The sequence below is a fragment of the Xenopus laevis genome, chromosome 2S (genome assembly GCF_017654675.1).
Source record: "Xenopus laevis strain J_2021 chromosome 2S, Xenopus_laevis_v10.1, whole genome shotgun sequence".
Classification (NCBI taxonomy): domain Eukaryota; kingdom Metazoa; phylum Chordata; class Amphibia; order Anura; family Pipidae; genus Xenopus; species Xenopus laevis.
Window position 1 is genome coordinate 52939504 of NC_054374.1, and position 24068 is coordinate 52963571.

General features: G+C 39.3%; 1 protein-coding gene across 1 annotated transcript in view; it reads right to left on the reverse strand.

Moving 5' to 3' along the window:
- LOC108709434 (potassium voltage-gated channel subfamily D member 3) overlaps window positions 1-24068 on the reverse strand; it is a 584836-nt gene that overhangs the window by 124191 nt on the left and 436577 nt on the right. The window contains exon 3 of the mRNA XM_018249242.2: window positions 16119-16281. Coding sequence (XP_018104731.2) covers window positions 16119-16281 — 163 coding nt within the window. The remainder of the gene's footprint in view (window positions 1-16118; window positions 16282-24068) is intronic.

The following is a 24068-nucleotide window of genomic DNA, read 5'->3' on the forward strand; positions in this document are numbered from 1 at the left end:
AATTGAGGAGTCGCTAGGGTAAGGAGCCAAAACTGAGGAGTTGCAAGGGTCAGGAGCCAGAACTGAGGAGTCGACAGGGTCATCAGGAGCCAGAACAGGAACATTGCCAGAGTCAGGAGCCAAGACAGGAACCTCGGCAGGAGTGGGAGCCAAAAGAGGAATATTGGCAGAGTCAGGAGCCAGGGCAATAAGACAGACAGGACCTTTCATACCCACTACAGGTTGCAGAGCCGCACAGGTACCCACTACAGGTGGCGGACCAGCACAGGCGTCCACTACAGGTGGCGGACCAGCACAGGCACCCACAAGTGGTGGACCAGCACAGGCACCCACTAAAGGTGGCAGACCAGCACAGGTACCCACTACAGGTGGCGGACTAGCACAGGCACCCACTACACTACAGGTGGTGGACCAACACAGGCACCCATCACAGGTTGCAAACCATACAAATCTGCAGCAGGGAAGGCAAGTCTGGAGGTAGATTTGTCCTTGGGCCCAGAGGCCATGGCACACAAGGCTGCTAGCACGGAGGCTGGAACTGGCAAGGTTGCTCGCATGGAGGCTGGAGCTGAAGACTGGAGTGCAAGCACATGAGCTGAAGACTGGAGTGCAGGTACAGGAGCTGAAGACTGGGGTGCAGGCACAGGAGCTGAAGACTGGATTGCAGGCACAGGAGCTGAAGGCTGGAGAGCAGGCACATGAGCCTGTATAGGGTGGTGTGAAGGCACAGGAGCTGAAGGCTAGAGTGCAGGCACAGGAGCTGAAGGCTGGAGTGCAGGCACAGGAGCTGAAGGCTGGAGTGAATGCATAGGAGCTGAAGGCTGGAGTGAAGGCACAGGAGCTGGCACAGGAATAGACACTGGCAGCTTTCTGAGAGCCTGCACAGGAGCAGGACCTGGCTTGGTAGCTGGCACATTAGCAGGCAATGGCTGGGTAGCCAGTACAGGAGGTGAGTCATAAACAGGCAAAGTATCAGGAATGAGGACACAGGAACAAGGCAAGGACTTGGAGCTCAGAACAGGGACCAGGCGGGGACAAGCAGGAACAACATAATGGGCTGGATCAGGCTTGGGGGCTTCAATGATCGAGCAACTGGGAGTTGCAGGGAGCAGGCCTACAAAGACCCCCTTTATCAGTCGCAGATGTTGTAAGTCAGGAGGAGGGCACTGTGTGGAAATATGAGAGACCAGTTATGGAAACTAGTCATTATAAGAGCTAGATGCTTCCAGTGGCTCGCTGAGGTAATGCAGGAGTAAGGTCAAACAGAGATCAGAGTTCACGTAGAGGTGAAGTTCTTCCTCCCTGAGAGCTACAGATATTACAAATGAGCATGATATTGAGTAACACTAGTTCCACACTGCATTTAGCCTGCAGTGTGTTGATCTGGCTATGCAATACCATAATGCTGCAGCCTGCATTACCTTAGCACATTTCTGTGTTCTGTCTAGTTATGATTTGAGATTTTAACTGAAAAAGTGTGATTTGTGAAAGTTCTTTAGCATTCACTACAAACTTATCACCCCAAGTTTCAAGCTCTGGCAGCCCTGTGATGGATTAATATGGCCGTGCTTTCTAAGGAACACAATGTAGCTGAGAACTCTAAGCCCCAGTTTGGGCATACATCTGTCACACAAGTCAAAGTTTGTAATAGGTCAAGTAACCCAACAAATATAGCAGGTAGCATTTTATGATTTACAGTTTGAAAATAAAATGTAATTGGTCGCTATGAGTTACCAGACCTGATGCAAATTTAGCACTTTAGTATGCTATGCTAATTGCTATGCTTTGCTTTAGTATTGATTTTATTTTTTATTTGTGTTTTACAATAGGGAATATCCATATGCCTCCTTTTGGAAATGGGTAGCACTAAAAAAAAGGATTTATAGTTATTTCACCTACAGCTATTTGCTGAAACAAGTTGACCCCAGACTGGAATTGTTTGCAAAACCGTCACAGCCAACTGCTGAGAAATCAAGAGAGACAGGCTAGTAAAGGCAATTATTTGTCTGGTCTTTCTAATTCATATTTAATCTGTACTCTAATTAGAATATGGTTCTGCTGCTTGCAGATTGGGTCATACAATTGTGTACCTGCTTCAAACAATGTTCAAAGCTGGGCCATTTGCATTCATGGCTAGGGCTTTTGGTACTATGCAGACATAGTAAGTTTGTCTCATGGGTTACAAATGTTATTTGAACTACTATGGAACAACTGATTAGAAATGCCTCCTGTGTTTGTATACAGTAATATAATAATCCTAGCTCTTGCAAAGTAAAGGGTGAGGGAGGCAGTTTATGCAATTAAATAAATCTAAACATGTCTGCTACAATAAGAATCAAACCCTGTTTCTAAATGTTTTTCCCACTATTATCATACTGTATAGTTTTAGAATTTTTAAAACTCACTCTCTAACAAGTCAGTCAAACCTCTACCCCTTGCTGACAAACAAAAAATACAATGCATTTGGTACATGGTCTGCAGATTCTTATGCATATGTTGAGAAAATCCCATGCACAAGCTGTCTAGTTATTAATACATGCTCTCATGCCTCAAATCTTCCCTCTAAATGGACAGGCTGTATTTCTACAGTACACTCATAAACAATAACAAATCTAATGAATGATGTCTGTTTTTTTATATTCTGTACCTTTCTACAGAATCACTCAGCTCTCTGCAGTCTTTTTTTGTGTTTTGCAAACTTCTTCAAAAACAAATGTAATTTCATTAATAAATAAGCCCTCACCCTTACAGGATACAAGACATTTCTTCCTTTTTAAGGTCCCTTTTTGATTCTTTTAAATTTATAGATGACTGAAATCTCATCTCATTGATCTTTACTCATAACTTGTTTCCTTGAATCTATGCCCACTTTTGTACTTAAAAACTGGATACTAGCCTATACCAGCTCTTACTCATACTGTATATTCAAATCTTTCCTATATGGTTCTAACTGGTCCCTATCAAGAACCATCTATATCTCCAACTACCATGCTACCAATCAATAGCCTGTAAATTCTGGAATGTATTATCCCTTATTATTAACCTTCTTTACAATCATAATCTGTTAGACCTTATGCTACAGTATCTGGATTTACATCTGCACACACTACTGAGACAGCCTTATGTAAAGTTACAAAAGATTTATATATTGCGAAAACTAAAGGTCACTTCTCATCTCATCCATAAAATATGATGCCATTGACCTCTTCTTTCTAATAAAAAAATCTAAAATTACTTCATATGCCTAATCAAACTTCACTCAGAGTCTCTTCTTACTTTTCTAATAATTATTTTTCTGTGCTTTTCTGCTGCTGTTCTCACTCTACACCAGTGGCTCCTGGATGTTTCTCCCATTGGCCTCAAAACAGGTACTCATTATTGAATTCCTGGCTTGGAGGCAAGTTTTGGTTGCATAAAAACCAGGTGTACTGCCAAACGGAACCTCTTGTAGGCTGCCAGTCCACATAGGGGACACCAAATGTCAAATTAATGCACATATCCAGGAACATTTTTCATAATTGTGTTGCTCCCCAACTCTTTTTACATCTGAATGTTGCTCAGAGGTAAAAAGGTTAGGGACAACCACTTTACATTTTTCCTTTGGGTGTCCTCATTATTTCATTTTGGCTTTAAATATCATCAGTATGATGGTGATGTCCAAATATATTTAACCATGCCTTAATTACCCCTAGACTACTGCAACCTGCTCCTCACTTCAGTTTGTCTTAAAATTTGCTTCTAGAATCATATATAGAGAAAATGCTCCTGCTAGTACCAACTTTTATTTCCCATTCAATGGCATAATTGACAGTTGATAGCGCTTCTTCACTGTAAGAAATGTACTGGCAGAGTATACGCACTATGTGCTATAGCCCTAAGGAAAGGATCAAACTGGGTTTCTCCACGATACATACCCTGCATTTCCGATGAGTTCAGCTGCATACTTTTCAGGTTCTGCTGGGATTCGAAAGTCAAAGGTTTCTGCCTCTGCACCTTAACCACTGGACCAGGTGTGCAGCCTGTAGGGTTGCTCACTATATATTACCTGCCAATGCAGCCCCAGATCAGCAGCAGCCTGATTGGTTGCAGTTAGCCAATCAGGGCTGACTCTACCCTATTTAAGGTCAGCCCTCCGAACACTCCTTGCCGCAGCATTACTGGCAGCGCCCCTAGCTAGATTGTTTAGCTCTTTCCCTTTTACCTGTGATTCTTCTGTGCCTTGATTGTTCTTCCCTGTCTTGTCTTGTACCGTGACCTTTGGCCCAAAAGACTCTGCTACCAGCCATGCCCCTTTGCCAGCCAGAACATCTCGCCTTGCACCTCTCGTTAAGTCCAGGTGGCACCCAAGTAAGCTGAGGGCTCCTCCCAAAGCCCAACGGTGGTCACACTACTGGTGAAGCCGAACCGAGTCCAAGGTGCTTGGCACTTGTTCTGGTATTGGGTGCTGGTCGTGACAGCCTTATCTTGTCTGAACCCTTCCCTGTCTTTTCCTGCCTTGTCTTGAACTTTGTCTTGTTTATCTTGCCCTGATCTGCCTTGCCTTCCCCTTCCGGTCTTGCTCCAGTCCTGCTTTAAACCTTGCCTCAACCTTGCCCTGCCCTGCTTTCCTTGCTGTTCTGTATCTTGCTCTGCTTCTCACTCCAAACCTTTCCCTGCTTTGCCCTTGTACCTGCCTTGCCTGTTCTTAATTCTTGCTTCCTGACCCTGCCTTGTACCTTGTACCCCCTCATCTCGCTCTATCTTGTTCTGCCTTTTCCTCCCCCTCCTGCTATCTGCTCCAGTCCTCTCCTTCTATCTGCTCCAGTCCTCTCCTTCTATCTGCTCCAGTCCTCTCCTTCTATCTGCTCCAGTCCTCTCCTGCTTTCCATTCTAGTCCTCTCGATATCCAGTCCTCTTGTTATCCTGCTTTCCAGTCCTCTTCTGCTCCAGCTCTCTTGCTACTTTGTCCCCAGTCTGTCCCCTGAGCTCCCAATCTATGCCCGAACTGTCCTGTCCCATCCAGTCTGTTCCCTTTGGCACATACAGCCCCTGCCTCACTCAACTCACCATTCCCTCATCAGCCTCCACAGGGCCCCCTACCTAATACTTGACAATACTGCATGTTTCTTAAAAGACAATGAATTATTCAATTGAACAACTAATAAATCAGCCATCAAGAGGGAGTATTTTATAGTCAGTTGCTTACATCGTATCTTTATGGCCAGTCAAACAAAGTAATTTTAGCCAGCAAGTTAGAAATAAATGCCATTATTTATTTAAAATTGTTATGGCAAAGGTGCTGGGCACCTTTAATCTGTCCATTACCTAATTGGTTTGCCCCCAGCAATGCCAGTGGCTGCAGTGAGAGGTTTGGCATACATCAGTACATAGTCACAGAATGGATGTTGGAGTGCATGTTCAGCCAGGCTTACTGTCAGCACAGTTTTGTGGAATGCTGCACAAGAAAAGATGTGGCCCTGTGGTGTGAAAATGATCCCCAGTGGGGTTATGTGCAATTAGACATTATCTAGGGTACAAATAACTAAGTATATTACCCATTTAACTTGGGATTTTATGCTTCATAAAATTATTCTGATGCTACTACACTGCAAATAGACCAGTTCTTAACAGTGTATACTTGATTATGATTTAACCGGCTTCAGGCAAATGTAGCAAGAAGTTGCTTTAATTTTATACCTTGAGGTACTTGTCTTTACTGAAACATTCCCCCTGGAGCTCCTCAGAGAGAGAAAGACAGATTGTTCATATTAGATAGAGATTGTCTAAAAATTATTATTGCATTTAGAAATATATATTGTATATACAGTGAAAGAAATTCCTATTCAAAGGTGCTGAAAGATTAAAGTATTAAAATAATTGTGTTGGTAGCCCATATACATGATAAATTGTCCCATAGACGCTTCTTTCCTGCAACTGACCGCAATCATACATGATTTCCCCAACTCCCAATGAATTTGACACCCTGTATAGTTCTATGCACCAAGAAAACTAGCATTTCCATGGCTAAAGATACCCACCCACCGCTTAATCACTTATCTGTGTGTATGGAATAAAGCCTGAATTTTGTATTCAACACTGCTGTCCGAGTTTTGTCCAGGATCAGCGCCGCAAACACGGGGGTGCGATGAATATAGGAGTGGAAACCGGTATGAAGTAACCGGCAACTCGTGAAGGCTGCGACTGGATGGACACAGAGAAATCCGGGTGAGCTCAGATGCGAACTGCATCCCCTTTCTTTATTCCGTTCCATGGCTAAAGATCCCTGCTTTTCTGTTGATCTCAATGGTATTTAAAAAATGTTCATGACCTGCATTCTAACAAGTACTCAATCACCTACTTTAAAATATGAAGGCAGGGATATGTACCTTCCATCACCAAAGAGAACTATGGGATAACTATCCAATTATGCCCTAACTAGCTTGGGAGCTGAAATACTGAATATATCCCTATACCAATTTATCAAAATATAATGAAAAAGGTCAAAATTAAAAAAGACTATCAATCCTAAATATAAAATGTAATTAAAGTTATCCAAGTAGTTACTTCAAATATGTTTCTTCTATTTATATGAGCTGTGTTGGCCCTTGATTATACAGTATTCATGGGAACTATTGGATTGTAAGATTTTTTTGGCAGGGTCCTCTCTACTGGTTGTATAGCTTATTGTTTTTTGGACAATCTATGTAATCTGTATGTGTAGCACTGTGTTTAAAAAAAAGTGAATAGTAGCAGTGTTTTTAAAAAAGTGAATAAAGCTCAAAATCCTTATAATAGCTTTTATTTCCATACATGTAAATTCATTGGTAACACTGCACGTTCTATTCCAAATCAAAACATGAAGAATAATGTATTACATGTGTGGTATTCCTTAACAAAAGGGAATATTAGGCTGCTCCAAAAAAAATTGCATTGTCTTCTTTACAAGCTCAAAGATTTAGGGGCAGATTCACTAAGGGTCGAATTTCGAAGTAAAAAATACTTCGAAATTCGACCCTCGAATTGAAATCCTTCGACTTCGAATATCGAAGTCGAAGGATTTAGCGCTAATCCTTCGATCGAACGATCGAAGGATTTTTCGTTCGATCGAACGATTAAATCCTTCGAATCGAACGAAGGATTTTCGTTCGATCGTTGGATTAAAATCCTTCGAATCGTTCGATTCGAAGGTTTTAATCGTTCGATCAAAAAAAGGTTAGCAAGCCTATGGGGACCTTCCCCATAGGCTAACATTGACTTCGGTAGCTTTTAGCTGCCGAAGTAGGGGGTCGAAGTTTTTTTTAAAGGGCAAGTACTTCGACTATCGAATGGTCGAATAGTCGAACGATTTTTCGTTCGATTCGTTCGATTTCGATCAAATTCGAACGAATTTAACCAATTCGATGGTCGAAGTACCCAAAAAATACTTCGAAATTCGAAGTATTTTTCATTCGAATCCTTCACTCGAGCTTAGTGAATCTGCCCCTTAGTGTATAAACTGAAAAGAATTTCAAGATTTTGCTTTTGTTTGAATCACTGAACTAATATTTAGTTGTATAACCACTGTTTCTGAGAACTCCTACACATCTGTGTCAACCAACTTCTGGCACCTGTTACATTCCACAATTCTTCTGCATTTCTTGGTTTTGCCTCAAACAACATTTTTGATGTCACCCCACAAATTTTCTATTGGATTAAGGCCCAGGGATTGGGCTGACCACTCCATAACGTCAAGTCTTGAATGCAAGCATGTGAGGAGGTAATGAGAGAAGAATTGAATAGCAGGTCAGTAAAAAGTGTAGTAATCGGTTGAGTATGTAGAGATGTAGGGTGGGGCAGAGTTATGAAGTGCTTTGAATGTCCAATAGAAACTCCAATAGAAAGAGGTAGGGGAGAAGATTGTAGGAGACACTGAATGAACGATTAGTGAAGTAAGAAGAGAACCAGGACAGGGCAGTGTCATGCAGGCCAAGCGGATGGAGGGACTGGAAGAGAGGGTGGTCCACAGTGTCAAACGCAGCAGAGAGATCAAGCAGTATTAGTCGTGAGAAATGGTTGTTGGCTTTAGCTGTTAAAAGGTTGTTGGCTTTAGCTGTTAAAAGGTCATTAGTTAGTCGGGTTAGGGTAGTTTCAGTGGAGTGTTGTGAGAGGAATGACTTTAGTCGGTTGTAAACTAGGCACTCAAGTAGTTTAGAAATGAAAGGTAGCAGAAAGATAAATTCACAGGTTATCAAGATTAGAGGGATCAAAGGAGTGTTTTTTTCAGAATGGGGGTGACAAAAGCATGTTTTAGTTGAGAAGGAAAGATTACAGTTGAGAGTGAGAGATTAAATAGATAAATTAGTTAAGGCTTTGATTAGACAAGGATTGGTATTGCAGAGAAGTTTTGAAGGAATGGGATAAAGCGGGCAGGTAGTAAGAAGAGGCCAAAAGTTTTGAGACTTCCTCATCGTCACCAGGGCAAATGAGCACAGACGAGACTGGGGAGTGTTGAGGGAGGGTGGTGGAAGTCTAGGGTGGTTGAGTAGTGTAATGTAATGTCGTTTTTGCAGGAGCAAGCTCATTAAGGGCAGTATCGAGAGTGCTATAGTAGACAGAGTTAGCCACATTAGGACAAGAGATGGCTGAGATATTAGAGTGAAGAGAGTTAAAGGAAGAAGAGAGATGCGACACATCTAAATCATCCAAGTCATGGTAGGTATGTGTTTTGGGAATAGAAGGAGATGAGGAGGGAGTTAGTGATCAGAGAGGGGAAACAGTGAGTTAGTAAAATGGTGGTTGAACAGAGTCTGGTAGAGAGAGAAGCAATCCTAACTCACCCCCAGGTCTGTTTCCAGGCCTGGGAGTATGAGTAAGGTGTGGGCCACCATAGGACAGGGCAGCAAGTGAAGCAGTGTCAGTAAGAGAAAGCCAAGTTTCAGTAAGTGCAAGTAGATTGAAGGAATTGGCAATGAAATGGTTTGCGTATAGCAGTGAGTTTATTGCAAATGGATTGGGCGTTCCAGAGAGCACAGGAAAAATTAACCTGGTTCTTAGGGATAAGAGTTATTTACCACTGGAAATTACACAGAATGGAAGGAGCCGTGGCTGTGATATAACTGGAATGGAAAAGGGCCAGGGAATATCCCCACCTGCCAGCAATAGAAAGGAGCGAATTGTAAGTTCTTAGTTTGAATGAAGAAGAGGAGTTACCTGGAACAGCTAAACAGACTTTATAAACTGCATGTATGGAGAGGGAAGGAGAGAAAAGTCAATTGTTATGGTCTAATGTGTCAATAAAGCTCTCCCACACTTCAAAAAAACTTTTTACATGCTTTTCTTTCTGTAGTGAGGCTTCCAGCCATTCCATGTGAAACAAATGGGATAGTTTTCTTTTAAAGAGTGGCAGTGATGGAGGTTGTTTCTCAATTCAAACTTGCAGGATTGTTTTTTGGGTAACCGCTAATATGATGGATAGCAATTTTTTACTCCCAAATGTAAATCTGGTCCTTGCTAAATTGGGGATACCAAAAATTGCCCATTCAGGTGACAAAGGAACATAGTTAAGTAAGTTTTCTGTGGCATATTGGGTTATTGCTACCCAGAACTTTACTTAATTTTTCAGGATTCATTGAGATCTGGCATAGTGCCGAGAGACTGGCGAATTGCTAATGTGGTGCCTCTATTCAAAAAAGGATCCCGTTCTCAGCCTCAAAACTATAGGCCAGTTAGTCTGACGTCAGTGGTAGGAAAGCTTTTCGAAGGGTTAATAAAGGATAAGATACTGGACTTCATAGCAAATCATAATACTATGAGTTTGTGCCAGCATGGTTTTATGCGTAATAGATCTTGCCAGACTAACTTAATTTCTTTTTATGAGAATGTAAGTAGAGACCTCGATTCTGGGATGGCAGTGGATGTGATTTACTTAGATTTTGCTAAAGCATTTGATACAGTGCCACACAAAAGGTTACTGATTAAATTAAGTAATGTTGGCCTGGAACATAGTATTTGTACCTGGATAGAGAACTGGCTAAAAGATAGACTACAAAGAGTGGTGGTAAATGGAACATTTTCTAATTGGACCAGTGTTGTTAGTGGAGTACCGCAGGGCTCTGTACTAGGTCCCTTGCTTTTCAACTTGTTTATTAATGACCTGGAGGTGGGCATTGAAAGTACTGTTTCTATTTTTGCAGATGATACTAAATTGTGCAGAACTATAGGTTCCATGCAGGATGCTGCCACTTTGCAGAGTGATTTGTCTAAACTGGAAAACTGGGCAGCAAACTGGAAAATGAGGTTCAATGTTGATAAATGCAAGGTTATACACTTTGGCAAAAATAATATAAATGCAAGTTATACACTAAATGGCAGTGTGTTGGGAGTTTCCTTAAATGAGAAGGATCTAGGGGTCTTTGTAGATAACACGTTGTCTAATTCTGGGCAGTGTCATTCTGTGGCTACTAAAGCAAATAAAGTTCTGTCTTGCATAAAAAAGGGCATTAACTCAAGGGATGAAAACATAATTATGCCTCTTTATAGGTCCCTGGTAAGGCCTCATCTGGAGTATGCAGTGCAGTTTTGGACTCCAGTCCTTAAGAGGGATATAAATGAGCTGGAGAGAGTGCAGAGACGTGCAACTAAATTGGTTAGAGGGACGGAAGACTTAAATTATGAGGGTAGACTGTCAAGGTTGGGGTTGTTTTCTCTGGAAAAAAGGCGCTTGCGTGGGGACATGATTACACTTTACAAGTACATTAGAGGACATTATAGACAAATGGCAGGAGACCTTTTTACCCATAAAGTGGATCACCGTACCAGAGGCCACCCCTTTAGACTAGAAGAAAAGAACTTTCATTTGAAGCAACGTAGGGGGTTCTTCACAGTCAGGACAGTGAGGTTGTGGAATGCACTGCCGGGTGATGTTGTGATGGCTGATTCAGTTAATGCCTTTAAGAATGGCTTGGATGATTTTTTGGACAGACATAATATCAAAGGCTATTGTGATACTAAGCTCTATAGTTAGTATAGGTATGGGTATATAGAATTTAATTAAAAGTAGAGAGGGGTGTATGGATGCTGGGTTTTCATTTGAAGGGGTTGAACTTGATGGACTTTGTCTTTTTTCAACCCAATTTAACTATGTAACTATGGACATTCCCAAAGGCAGTAAAACATGTCTGCTTCCAGAATGTTGCATTTAGGGCAGTTTGACAAAGATTATGGGGCAAATTCACAGGCGAAAATTCGCCAGCGTTAACCACTTCGCCCTTTAGTAAATTTTCCCCTATTGTCTATTTTGGGAGTAATAAGCCCTGTGAAAAATATTCAGGTACATTTCTTTATATGATGACATTGGGAGGCATTTACTGTATATGCATATTGCAATGCACATAGGCGTCTTTTAATTGTAACATTACTCACAGGTAACTTTAGACCTTCTTTGATCTTCCTGGAGCTGATCATTGGCTGAGTTTTTACAATGTTGGCTATTCTTCTATCCATTCGAATGGTAGTTTTCATTCTTCTTCCACATCTTTCATATTTTGGTGGCCATTTTAGCATTTGAGATCATTTTGGCTGAGCAGCCTAACATTTTCTACACTTCTTTATATGTTTTCTCCTCTCCAATCAATTTTTTAATCAAATTACGCTGTTCTTCTAAACAATACCTGGAACAACCTATTTTCATAGAGAAATGCACTATAACTAACATTTGCCGCCTTCCTTTCTTAAAGGAATTGTTAGGTCAAATAAAAAAAACTGGGTAAATAGGCTGTGCAAAATAAAACATGTTTCTAATATAGTTAGTTAGCCAAAAACATAATGTTTAAAAGCTGGAGTGACTGGATGTCTAACATAACAAAAAAAAATGTTTCTGATATAGTTAGTTAGCCAAATACATAAAGCTGGATTGACTGGATATCTAACATAACAGAACACTTCTTCCTGCTTTGCAGCTCACTTGGTTTCCACTGATTGGTTGCCAGGCAGTTGCCAATCAGTGACTTGAGGGGGGGCACATGGTCATAACTGTTCCTTTTGAATCTGACCTGCATGCTAAGGATCAATTGCAAACTCAGTTTGCAAACAGTTATGTCCTATGTGGCCCCCCTTCAAGTCGCGGACTGACTCAGAGTTAGAAAGCTGCAAAGCAGGAAGTAGTGTTTTGGCTATTATGTTAGACATCCAGTCACTCCAGCCTTTATATATTACATTTTTGGCTAACTTTATTAGAAACATTTTATTTTGCACATACAAACTATTTATCCAGTTTTTATTTGTACACTGAACTGTTCCTTAAATAAGGGCTGTAATTGCACCTGTTTTTTTCACAGAATGAATGACCTCACTAATTGAACGCCACACTGCTATTATTTTGAACAAGCCTCAATTACTGATTCAATTACACAGATTCAGCAGCATGCATATCATGACTGTTAGGTCTGTTGGTTTTCTATTACTCTAATACATCTATCAGTAAATTATTTGCCATATAAAAATATAATTTCTATTAAAACAGTGATTAATCAGGTTATTGATTTTGGACTGCTACTATTCTGAACACAACTGAATAAAATATACAATGCTGTGGAATATGTTAGCTCTTTATAAATACATTTCCACCAGAGAATGTCCCTTTTTATTTGAAGCTCTAGACAGTGTTGTTTGTTTTGGCCCTTGGATGCTTACTCTTCTTATTTGCTTGCTAGTCTTGCCTTATTTTATAATCCCTGCATTTTGCAGGAAATACTGAAACAAAGAGCTGTAGGTAGTGGTAATGCAGTGATACTTATCTTAGAGATGCTATTGAGATACTTGGAAAAGATAACTGCTTAATTACACAATGTGCCACTAAAAAGCAGAACAGATCTAGCCCATAGATTAATTTTTACCCTTCACATATAGCAACAGTGTGTCTTTAGGTTTAGTATAACTAAAAAAGGTGACTAAACTTGCTGTGCTTTTTGAAGACTTAAGTGCAGGTTGTAAACCCTTGTGCACAGGGTGATCACTCATAAGAAGAATACTCCAGCAGCACTCCAAACTGGTAAAAGTTAAGAGGTTTATTTGTGCTACAAACCAGGCGTCATTTTGAGCTTCAGGCTTGATGAGGCCCGAAACGTTTTATGGTACAAATGATCCACTCAGGCCCGGACTGGCCATTTGTGAATACGGGCAAATGCCCATTGGGCCGCTGCCTCTGTATGGTAATTGGGCCACACGGACAGTGTGCTCTTGTGCGCAGGGCCATTGCGCTCAGATGAAGAGAGTCCACGCATGTGTGCAGCGCGTGCAGAAATTTAATTTAGCAGGACCCACACTAAAATTTTCTACCACTAGAGGGCGTGCAGCAGAAGTGAGCCGGAAACTGAAGAGCTGCACGGGGAAAACATTAGCAAGTTTGCAGTGCTTTTGAAACGCCCCATTAGTTCCTGCTGATGAAGGGAGGGATGGAATTTTCTGCTGCTGTTCTGCATTTCCCCCCTTGCCCCCCCAACTGTACAGAGAAAGGGCAGGTAAGAACAACTACTTACTGCTACTTAAAGTGATACTGACATGAAAAAAATACATATATATATATATATATATATATATATATATATATATATATATATATATATATATATATATATATATATATATATATATATATATATATATATATATATAAATAAATAATGTACATTTTGAAATCTGCACTGTGTGAGTTTGCTGTCTATTAAGCATGTGAATGTTGCCTTATATGTTAGAAAAAGTGTTTTTAGTTTACTTTTGTGAAATAATTCTTCATTTGCGCCTGTGTAATAACAAATTACAAGCAGTCTTGTGTCCTACAGATCTCTGTTTCAAAGCACTCCCCCACTCTGTGATGCCACATACAGCCCAGAATATGTGTCAACACACTGCTCCTATACATCACAGACTCCTTTGCTGTTCAAAAAATTTGGAGTTCAATTTTGCAATCTGTTTTAATCTGCCAGCATAAATCTAGGTTCTCAGCACGATCCCACATGGAATAGCCCAAGCTCATGCTGCTGTAAATAGTTATAGTTCAGCAGATTAATAATAGTAATATTATGGTGTGGTATAGATCTTTATGAAAATCCTGTTTGGATACATTTTAATGCAGATTTATTTATCCCATTTGGGACACTTGTCATAACTGTGTTATGTCATCATACTGATACTATCACTGCACAGTTTAATTATTCACAGCAGTCTTGCCCTGCTTTATGGCAGCTGAGATTCTAGCTATCTATGTGCAGTTTTCTATGCAAGAGTCCTCTGCACTCAGCCCATTATCAATATATTAAGGACATTGAAACATTTTGTGCCTTAAACTACTAAAAATGCCTTACCCTTTAAACAAAACGGGGATTGTTTGTCCATATATTGTAATATATTTAAGCTGAACAACTACGTCACACTCATCCCATATCTGGCCAGTTTTCTATGCAGGACATGGCAGGCTTTGGGCATCTGTTGGCAGGTTTTTATCTAATATTCGCCTGTATAATTGTCTCCAAGGAACGGATTAAAAAAAAATTTGCTCCCAATAAAGACTAATTATATCTTAGTTTGGCTAAAACTACTGTTTTATTATTACAGAGAAAATTAAATCAATTTTAAACATTTGGATTGTTTGCATATAATGGAGTCTATGGGAGACAGCCTTTCCTAATTTGGAGCTTTCTGAAAAATGGGTTTCCAGATAACCAATCCAATACCTGAAGTGGGCTGCTTTAATTTTTTTTGCCAGGGCTGCTTTTTTCTCCCAGTCCGGCCCTGGATCCACTTTCACAATTTCTGCTTTACTTAGGTCTGGTGCCACCCTAGGCACTTAGGTCCACCCCAGCTGTCAAAGTATGCATGTACAGAGATGCATGGGGCATCACATTTGGTTGTGAGTGATGTCAGTCACTACTACCCACATCATGCTACGATGTGCATAGTAATCCCTAAACACTTCACCTTAGACAGCATGTCTTCATGGGCAGCTGTCTCCACCAAAACTACTGCCCTATGTATGGCCCCTTGGGTGCCTATATTTATATACAGCCCTCAAAGATGCTTTACTCTGCAAGACAGGATTTTAGTTCCATTTATATGAAGATGATTGAGGAGCCTCAAAACATTTATTACTGTTTAATAAAGCAGCTGTGTCTTCTCAAGAGATTGCCTTTGTCAGCACTGGAGATAATGCTAATTCAAAGAAAAAATATTGCTTTATATGGTTCACTGAGGGCCCATTGTACCTTCCTCATAGATACATCTGTAACAGAATGTCTGCACATATTGGCACTCTAAAAAAAATTGCCTGCTAGTAAACACAATCATATTAGACCTAATAAACTCCAAGTGTCAATCAAAGATTGTTTTTGAAGAGCTGTGATTTACATACGGTGCTGTAACATACCTCTGGCCATTTTGGGATTACAATAAATTATGTAATAAATCCTGCCATTTTTAAAGCCTGTTTTTATCCAGGTATACTGAAAAGCTTACCTAAAATTATGGTGCTTCGTGCAATGCAAATCGTAATAACTTCAAATCCAAAAATTAGAGAAGAGCCTCCCATAAAAAAAATTGCCTTAAAGAGGTATGAAAATTCTCATTACAACCTAACCTTTTTAATCTGAGTTAAGTGGGATCGAAACGTCGGATAAGATGCTACCACAATAAAAGAGCACAGATTCACAATTTAAAGAGTGTGCTGATCCTTGATCTATATATATCTATAAATCCATATTTAGGAACCCGTGAACAGCAATTCCTCCGTAAAATCTAGGTAGCCATTGTGTGAACTTTTACATACCCTTGGTTAAAGCTTTTCAAATATTTTCAATTGCTGTCAGGAACTGTGACATTTCAATAATTTTTTCTTATTTATTATGGGATATATGCTACAGACTAACTAGATAACATAAATACATGGGATACAGTACCCTTATTTTTATTTTAGGTTACTGGACACACTATCACAGCTTTCAGTCACTGCTACATAATTGTTTCAGGTAATTTTCTGTACAAATTATGTTCAGACTTGTTTTGACACACAAAGTACAGCAAGCTAAAGTTAAAAGGAATATCCACTGTTATCCAAACATGGTTATCTATTCAAACACTTTTCTAAATTGTTGGGCCAACACATTACTGACCTTTTGTGCTCTTCTTTTATCAGTACGCTGGTTCTGGTGGTAAATCTGACTGAAGTTTGACACAATTACAGGGACAGGCAGTGCAATGACCAGCACACCACTCAGTGAGCAAATGGAACCGAATATTTTTCCTGCGATAGTCTTGGGAACCATGTCCCCATATCTAATCAATAAAACCAAGATATAATAGATATTAGTAAAGCACCCTAGGGATTCAAAATGTAAAATGTTAAGCTAAAATAATACAACATTAAGATATATATATATATATATATATATATATATATATATATATATATATATATATATATACTCCACCAGATGAAAGCACTCACGGGTCAGTCATATGAGTACAAATAGCAAAGGTTTTATTCCAACAACCGCATATCTACGCGTTTCGATCCCACTGGATCGTCATCAGGATTCATCTGGTGGAGTATGAGGATTTTGGTGAGCACCCGGTAATTATTGTATTGAGTGGTGCGTGCAGATAAATGGAGTGATATATATATATATATATATATATATATATATATATATATAGATATCAATATCATCCAAATCACTTAATATATTGCAATATATATTATATCAGTGGAATTAATTGTATTATAATACCTGTCTTGTATGAGTAGATACAGCTGTTATGCAATACACTTATTGCAATTACACTTGTTACTGCCACAGCTTGTTGTATGAAATACATATATAAATATATAAAGTATATAATATATAACAGTAACTCTGAATCCTTATTAGCTGTATTAGGCATAAGATCTGACTGCAAAACAACAAAGACTATAGTTGTGCTAGAGTGCGTGCACTAATTATCCCTACAAACTATGGTTTTCTGGCTCAATCAATCTTTGGCACGTGATACATTTTTTATAAAGCAGTTTACAATAATCTAACGCTAGTTTGATTACAAAATCAAAATTGACAAAATGAAAAGCTGCACCAACTAATGACCAGATTGAGAGAAGTAAAAGGCATAATGTGACTTGTTCATACTTGCAGTGAGTGATACAATCAATTTTTCCTAGTGAAACCCACTTGCACCATCATCCAGCCAATTGCCCTACTCCTGTACCCCTGAATTGACCACACAAACCTCTATTCAGCCTGTGGATGGGGTGTCTAAATTACAAATCTGGGTTTTCACTTAAGCGCCTTTTTCATAAATAGGTGCTGGTCATATAAGGGGCTATTTACTTGCTAATGTTGCAACAGTTTTAATGGTCTTTAATGTGGCAAAATAAAAAATTCTTTGTTTCCACCTATTTTCATACTGTGCCCATGATACTAGCATTGTAGCAAAACAACTAAATTGGATTTGTTAAACACAGGTTAATACAGCAGGAGAGAAGGAGTACAGTACTATTACATTATGTCAGAAGTATATGTAGACAAAAAGCACAACAATAGCAAAGTACACAAAAGCTGCTTTCAATAGCAAATATTTTCAAATGATGTTAGTATACAGTAAAAGATATTAGTGTGCCCTGACCTTTATAAAGACAAATTATACTGTGTTTTCAAATTGCACTGTGGTATTACATGGCCATAGAACTCGTCAGTGACTTATATATATTGTATGAGCAAAAACATAAATAAACAAAAAAATTATGAAATCTATATAGGACAAAACATTATTATGAAACAGAACATGAAAACATAGCTGTTTTTAAGTAACTGCATATGATGAAATGAACTTTGAAAGAACACTGAAGATTAAAGATATTACTAATATAACATTATAGGCCATTGCAAGCAATAGAGTCCAGTCTTTTGGTGGCATAATACTCTTCTGTTTTGGTGGCATTGAATGTGTATGTATTTACCTTTTTCTCTTCTTTATGTATAAGGACTCTTATTTATGGTCAAAAGTGTTACTTAGGATTTTATGGTTCATGTACATGGTCAAAAGAAAATAAACTAACCGTATCAACCTATATCATAATTTGGCTGCTGCATTAAAAGTTTCCAGTTCCCTTGCAGGGGTCGGGGTTCTCTTTTCATTTGGCTGATCAAGTGGATTCAATTATTCTACCCTTAACAGTCTATGTTGGGGGGGACTTGGGTACTTAATGCAGCAATTACTTCACAGCTGGTTTGTGATAACTACCCCGGAGGAGCCTGAAAGGTGACTCAACAGACAATATATCACAATAGTATTTTACATTTAATATTACAGATAATGAATTGTGATGTCTATGCTAAGGGGCACATTTACTATTGGTCGAATATCGAGGGTTAATTAACCCTTGATATTCGACCCTCGAAGTAAAATCCTTCGACTTTGAATATCAAAGTCAAAGGATTTACCGCAAATGCTTCGATCGAACGATCGAAGGAAAATCGTTCGAATCGAAGGATTTTAATCCATTGATCGAACGATTTTCCTTCGATCAAATAATGCTTAGAAAGCTTATGTGGAAGTTGTCCCAATATGCATGAAGCCACGACCTGTACCATTTGCTCGCCATCCAAAAAAAGAGGGCGAAATAGATCGCTTGGTGCAACAAAGAGTGTTAATTGTAGTAACCCGCCCAACTTGGGCCACCCTAGTAGTGCCTGTACTGAAGCCAAATTGAGCAGTGAGGCTTTGTGCTGACTTTTAAATGCACAACCAGGCATTACAGGAACATCCATATCAAATTCGTGCTGTCAATAAGATTCTCAGCATCTTGGCTAAAGAAAATTTATTTGGCAAACTTGATTTAGCTCAAGCATACCAGCAGGTAACAGTAATGATGGGCGAATTTGTCCCGTTTTGCTTTGCCGCAAAATTCGCTAAACGGGCAAAAAACTTCAAGAAACGCAACATTTGCTGGGTGACATTTGTCGTGCATTAAAGTCAATGGGCATCTGTTTAATTGTTGCCGGCGTCGAAATTGTCGATGGCGTACAAAGTTGTTGCTGGCTTCAATTAACTTTTAACGCTGGCGAATTTTCACGGCAATTTTGCGATTTTATTCGATTGGTGCCGTAACGTGGAAGTTTGCTGTGAATTTGCGACTAGCGAACAAATTCGCCCATCACTAGTTACCAGTGGATGATGCAGCTGCTGATGTACAAACAATTATCACACACAAAGGAGCATTTAAAGCCACTGGGATATAACTTGGAGTTTGCATTGCACCCGGTGTGTTCCAGAAATTGATGGATGACCTCCTTTCCAGCCTGCCAGGGGTGGTGCCATAGTTTGATGATGTCCTAATTCCAGCAGACTCTATGGAATCATCATTTGAAAGGGTAAGATTGATATTACAGTGATTTGCAGATGCTGGGTTAAAATTAAGAAAGAAAAATATGTTTTAGGAGTACCAAGTGTTGAGTTCCTGGGATATAAAATTGATGCAAATGGTATACATTCAACAAATGCAAAAGTAAAAGCCATTTCTCGGCCTATTAAATTTCTACCATTCTTTCTTGAAAGTCAAAGCTACTGTGGCTGAGCCACTGCACAGACTACTGGACAAAAATACTACTTGGAAGTGGTCAGCCCTGCATGAGCAGACATTCAAGGATGCCAAGAAGCAGATACAGTGTGCTAGTACATTACGATTTGCATAAAACTCTTAACCTTACATGTGATGCTTCTCCTTATAGAATAGGGGCTGTTTTAAGTCATACTGTAAGTGGCGGTCATGAGGCTCCCATTGCTTTCTATTCATGGACCATGAGTACCACAGAGAGGAATTATGGTCAGATTGATACGTAAGCTTTAGCCATTGTGGCAGGTGTAAACAAAATCCATGAGTACTTGTATGGCAGAAGTTTTGATATTACTACTGATCACAAGCCATTATTGGGTCTGTTAAAGAATAATGGGCCTACTGCACAGATACTTTCTCAATGCATGCTGAGATGGTGTTTATTGCTGAATGCTTATGACTATTAGTTTCAGTACTGCCCAGGAAAAGAGATAAGAAATGCAGATGCTTTTAGCCGTTTACCTGTAAACACTCCTGAATTTCAAGTACCAGCCTTGTCTAAGGTCTTCATGATAGAGTCCTTACCTAGTCTCCTCCTCTGCAGGCATCAGATACTCACATGACAGCTACCAACCCAGTATTGTCTCGAGTGTTAAATTGGGTATGAAGTGGGTGGCCAAAAATACGTTTAAAAGAATAGTTCACACCTTTTGAGAAATGCAAGCATGAACTCTCTGCATACAAAGCAGAGTTGCCTTTTGTAGGGAAACAGAGTGGTAATTCCCAAAGTGGGCCAAACCCATGTTCTTAAAGCCCTACAGTACAGTATAGTCACCCAGCCATTGTTCATATGAAAGCCCTTGGTAGAAGTTATGTCTGGTGGCCTAAAATAGATGAATGTACTGAAAAATTTGTAAAAAGTTGTGTTCTTTGTAGCCATGGTCTCGGCTACATATAGAGTTTGCAGGGCTTTTTTAAGGTCAGACATTCTTCCTTCAGGTCGATTCCTTTTCCAAATTGTTGGAAGTTGTTCCAGTGGCATCTGCAACAATCCATGCAGTCATCAAGTGTTGCAGAAGTTGTTTGCCACATATGGACTCCAAGATTGTATCCGATAACGGAGAGCAGTTGACATCATCAGACTTCAGAGCATTTATGGAAAGCAACCTTATTCATCATGTTACAACAGCACCATTCCATCCATCCTCAAATGGACAAGCTGAGCGAATGGTCCAGACTACAAAGGATGCATTAAAAATGATAATTGATGGTGTCTGGAATTAAAGACGGGCACAATTATTGTCAGCACATAGCCCCTTCTGCTAGCAGTGGCTGGAGTCCTGCAGAACTTTTGATGAACCAACATCTTAAAACCTCTTTGGACAGACTGCATTCCAACTTGGCTTTTGATTTACAAAATAAACAGGAAGATCAATTCCATAAAAATGCACACGGCTCCACATTGAGTTTGTTTGAAGCAGTCAATAGTATGTATGCTAGAAATTATGCACTGGGACAAAAATGGATACCAGCAGTCATTGTTGAAGCCATGGGCCCTGTCTCTTACAAGGTTAAGACTGCAGATGGCCATGTTATTCTGTTAGATCTTTAATGATTGGTAGTTATGAATCCCTTGTTAAGCAGCCTGACACATGTAAGTACCTTATAATGACAAACCTCTGGTTTCTAGGTGTTCACACAATGAGAGAAGAGTCCTTGGGACATTTGAAAAGAACTGTGGAACACCCAGGAAAGTACACCTTTAGGCAGGCAATATTCTCAATAGAGAAGCATGATCTTAATGATAACTTCTTTCCACAGGTAATTGATTCAGAGGTCCCTTTCAGAGGTAAGTATGCACAGAACGAGTACGAGAACCGGACCGAACAACCCATCTGGGAATGGCTGACACCAATCCACAAGGAGAGGTTATCAGCGTCCCACTGGATGCACCCAGAAAGGTCATTAAAGGCCCCGCCACCTAGAGGATTGTGTTATCTAGAAGAGGAAGGGTATTATGTATTGACTGTTAATGATGGGGTTGTTACATGTAAACTGAAATGTGCCATTCTGTTCTGCTGGTAATTGTTTCCCTAAAATTTGCCTCTCTATCTGTTTCTTCTTCCCAACCTGTTAGCAGTTTAGCCATGTTTTCCCCTGAATAAAGCTTATTTTACTACCAGCTGCTGTGGACATTTTCTGTACTAATACAGGGTCCAGAAAATAATAGGAATAACTGACTCGAGCTAGGGATAAATATTGCTTAGAGGCCAATATCCCTATAATGCTGTATTGTGGCTACCTTTAAACTTTTGTGTTCTGTGCCATCCACAACGCTATTTTTAAGAGAAGTGCCACAAAAAAACTAAACCTGGGAGCACTTAACACTTTCCCAAGCATATGTTCTACTTGAAGACAGAATTATTTTTGTACAGGCCTGGTGTTATTACGTTTGTTAAAGATTATTTGTGATTCAGTGCTTCAACTAATATAGCTCTAAGTGACAGTATCTTGGGTATGCTTAGTGAGTGGTTAAAATAAGTCAGGTCTTTGCATTTGAAATGCAGGTCTGTTTGAGTGCTTTCATCTTCGTGTGCCTGTTATACTCGTAGAATTATCTTTATAAACTATCACTGTGTTTGCTCTCTGCCCTGAACTTGCTATAAATGTTGTCTACTCTCTGAGGGGACAGAAGTGACTGACCTAATTTATCGCTGTATGCAGGCCTCCTCTTTTATTTTCAGCTTGAACTGGATTGAGCCTGTAAGAGTCCGTCTGCCTGTAGTGCTGTTCGTTGAGGCTTTAAGTACTCAAAACAATAGAGACTCCACATAATTAAAGTCATTATATTGGCTGCCAGCAAAAAGGTGGAATTAAGAGAGATTTTGAAAGGTTGAAATGCTGAACACTTCTGTTACATGGAGACTTACTGAGTTGAGTGGTTAATTTGGGTATGGTACATTTGTCATCTCCTGATAACCATGATTTGGGGGGGATCAGGAAGTATTGGCTGAAACAACTGAAAAACATTATGGGGCAGATTTATCAAGAATCGAATTGAAAATTTGATTTCGAAATTAGAATTTTCAAGTTTTTTTAATGGTCAAAACTGTCAAATTCGACTGGGGAGTTATTCAAATTCCATTCGAGTTTTTGAAAAAATTTGAATAACATTTTTGAGATTTATCATACTCTGACCCTTTAAGAACTAGAATTTGACTATTCGCCACCTAAAACCTGCCGAATTGCTGTTTAAGTCAATAGGAGACGTCCAGGGATCAATTTTGAATTGTTTGCAGCTTTCCTGACAATCAATTTTTTTTTCTGAGAAAAAACTCGAATCAAGTTTTTAAAATTAGAATTGAATTTGATTATAATTCGATTTGAGTTTTAGGATTGATTACATTCAGCTGAGTTTAAAAAATTTGATTTTCCTAATAAATTTAGATTGCTCGAATTTTGAATTTATGGGAGTTTAGGGGAGTTTTTAAAAACTCACATGAATTCAAAATTAGACCTTTGATAAATGTGTCTCTAAGGGGCAGATTTATCAAAGGTCGAGGTGAATTTTCGAATGAAAAAAATTTGAATTTCAAGCTATTTTTTGTGTACTTCGACTAGGGAATAGTCCAAATTCAAAGAAATTAGAAAATTTGAATATCGAAATTTATCATGTACTGTCTCTTTAAAAATTAGACTTTGACCATTCGCCATCTAAAACCTGCCGGATTGCTGTTTTAGCCTATGGGAGACCTAGAACCTATTTGGAGTCAATTGGTGGACTTTGAAAAATCAAAGGTTAATCTATTCGAAGGACCTATTAGATCAAAAACTAACCTATTCGACCCAAGAAAAACTTCGACAATTTCGGTTGGAATTCGAATTTTAAAGTTTTTTCAATTCGAAATTCGACCCTTGATAAATCTGCCCCTAAATGTCAAAGCCAACACAGTTTGCTTTCAACCAGATCCCAGGTATAATGAGATGCAGTAGGCAATAGAAATTAGACACAACTCTTGCCAAACATTTTCCAGCTTTCTGCCTACAGGTAACTGGCAAACAAGGTTTTTGCAGTGAATGTGGCTACGGCTTTTCAGATAATGAGCTTCATTTGAATCCATAATAAAACACATTTTCCAATTTATCTCAAGAGAAGTCTATGGGCAAATTTGAAATTATACTATAGGATATGTTATTCTTATCAAATTGAAAATGGCTCAATGTTCTGTAATCCACAGATCTGAACAGATCACTGATCTTAATATAGGAGCATATGAATGAAAACTCTGACTGGGGCATACACAAGGTTTTCCCATTTACCAATACTTTCCTAACTGTCTAGAAAAGTTAGGAAAGTGTCAATTAATTGACTGCTGATTGTGTCAGTTCATTCACTTTGAGCAGTAGAACAGATTGATTTTCAATGGGTGGTTAACTCAGTTTATTAGTAGCTGTGAGCCCTAACATCATCTGAATTGTTAAAGGGGACCTATCACCCATACATAAAAAAACT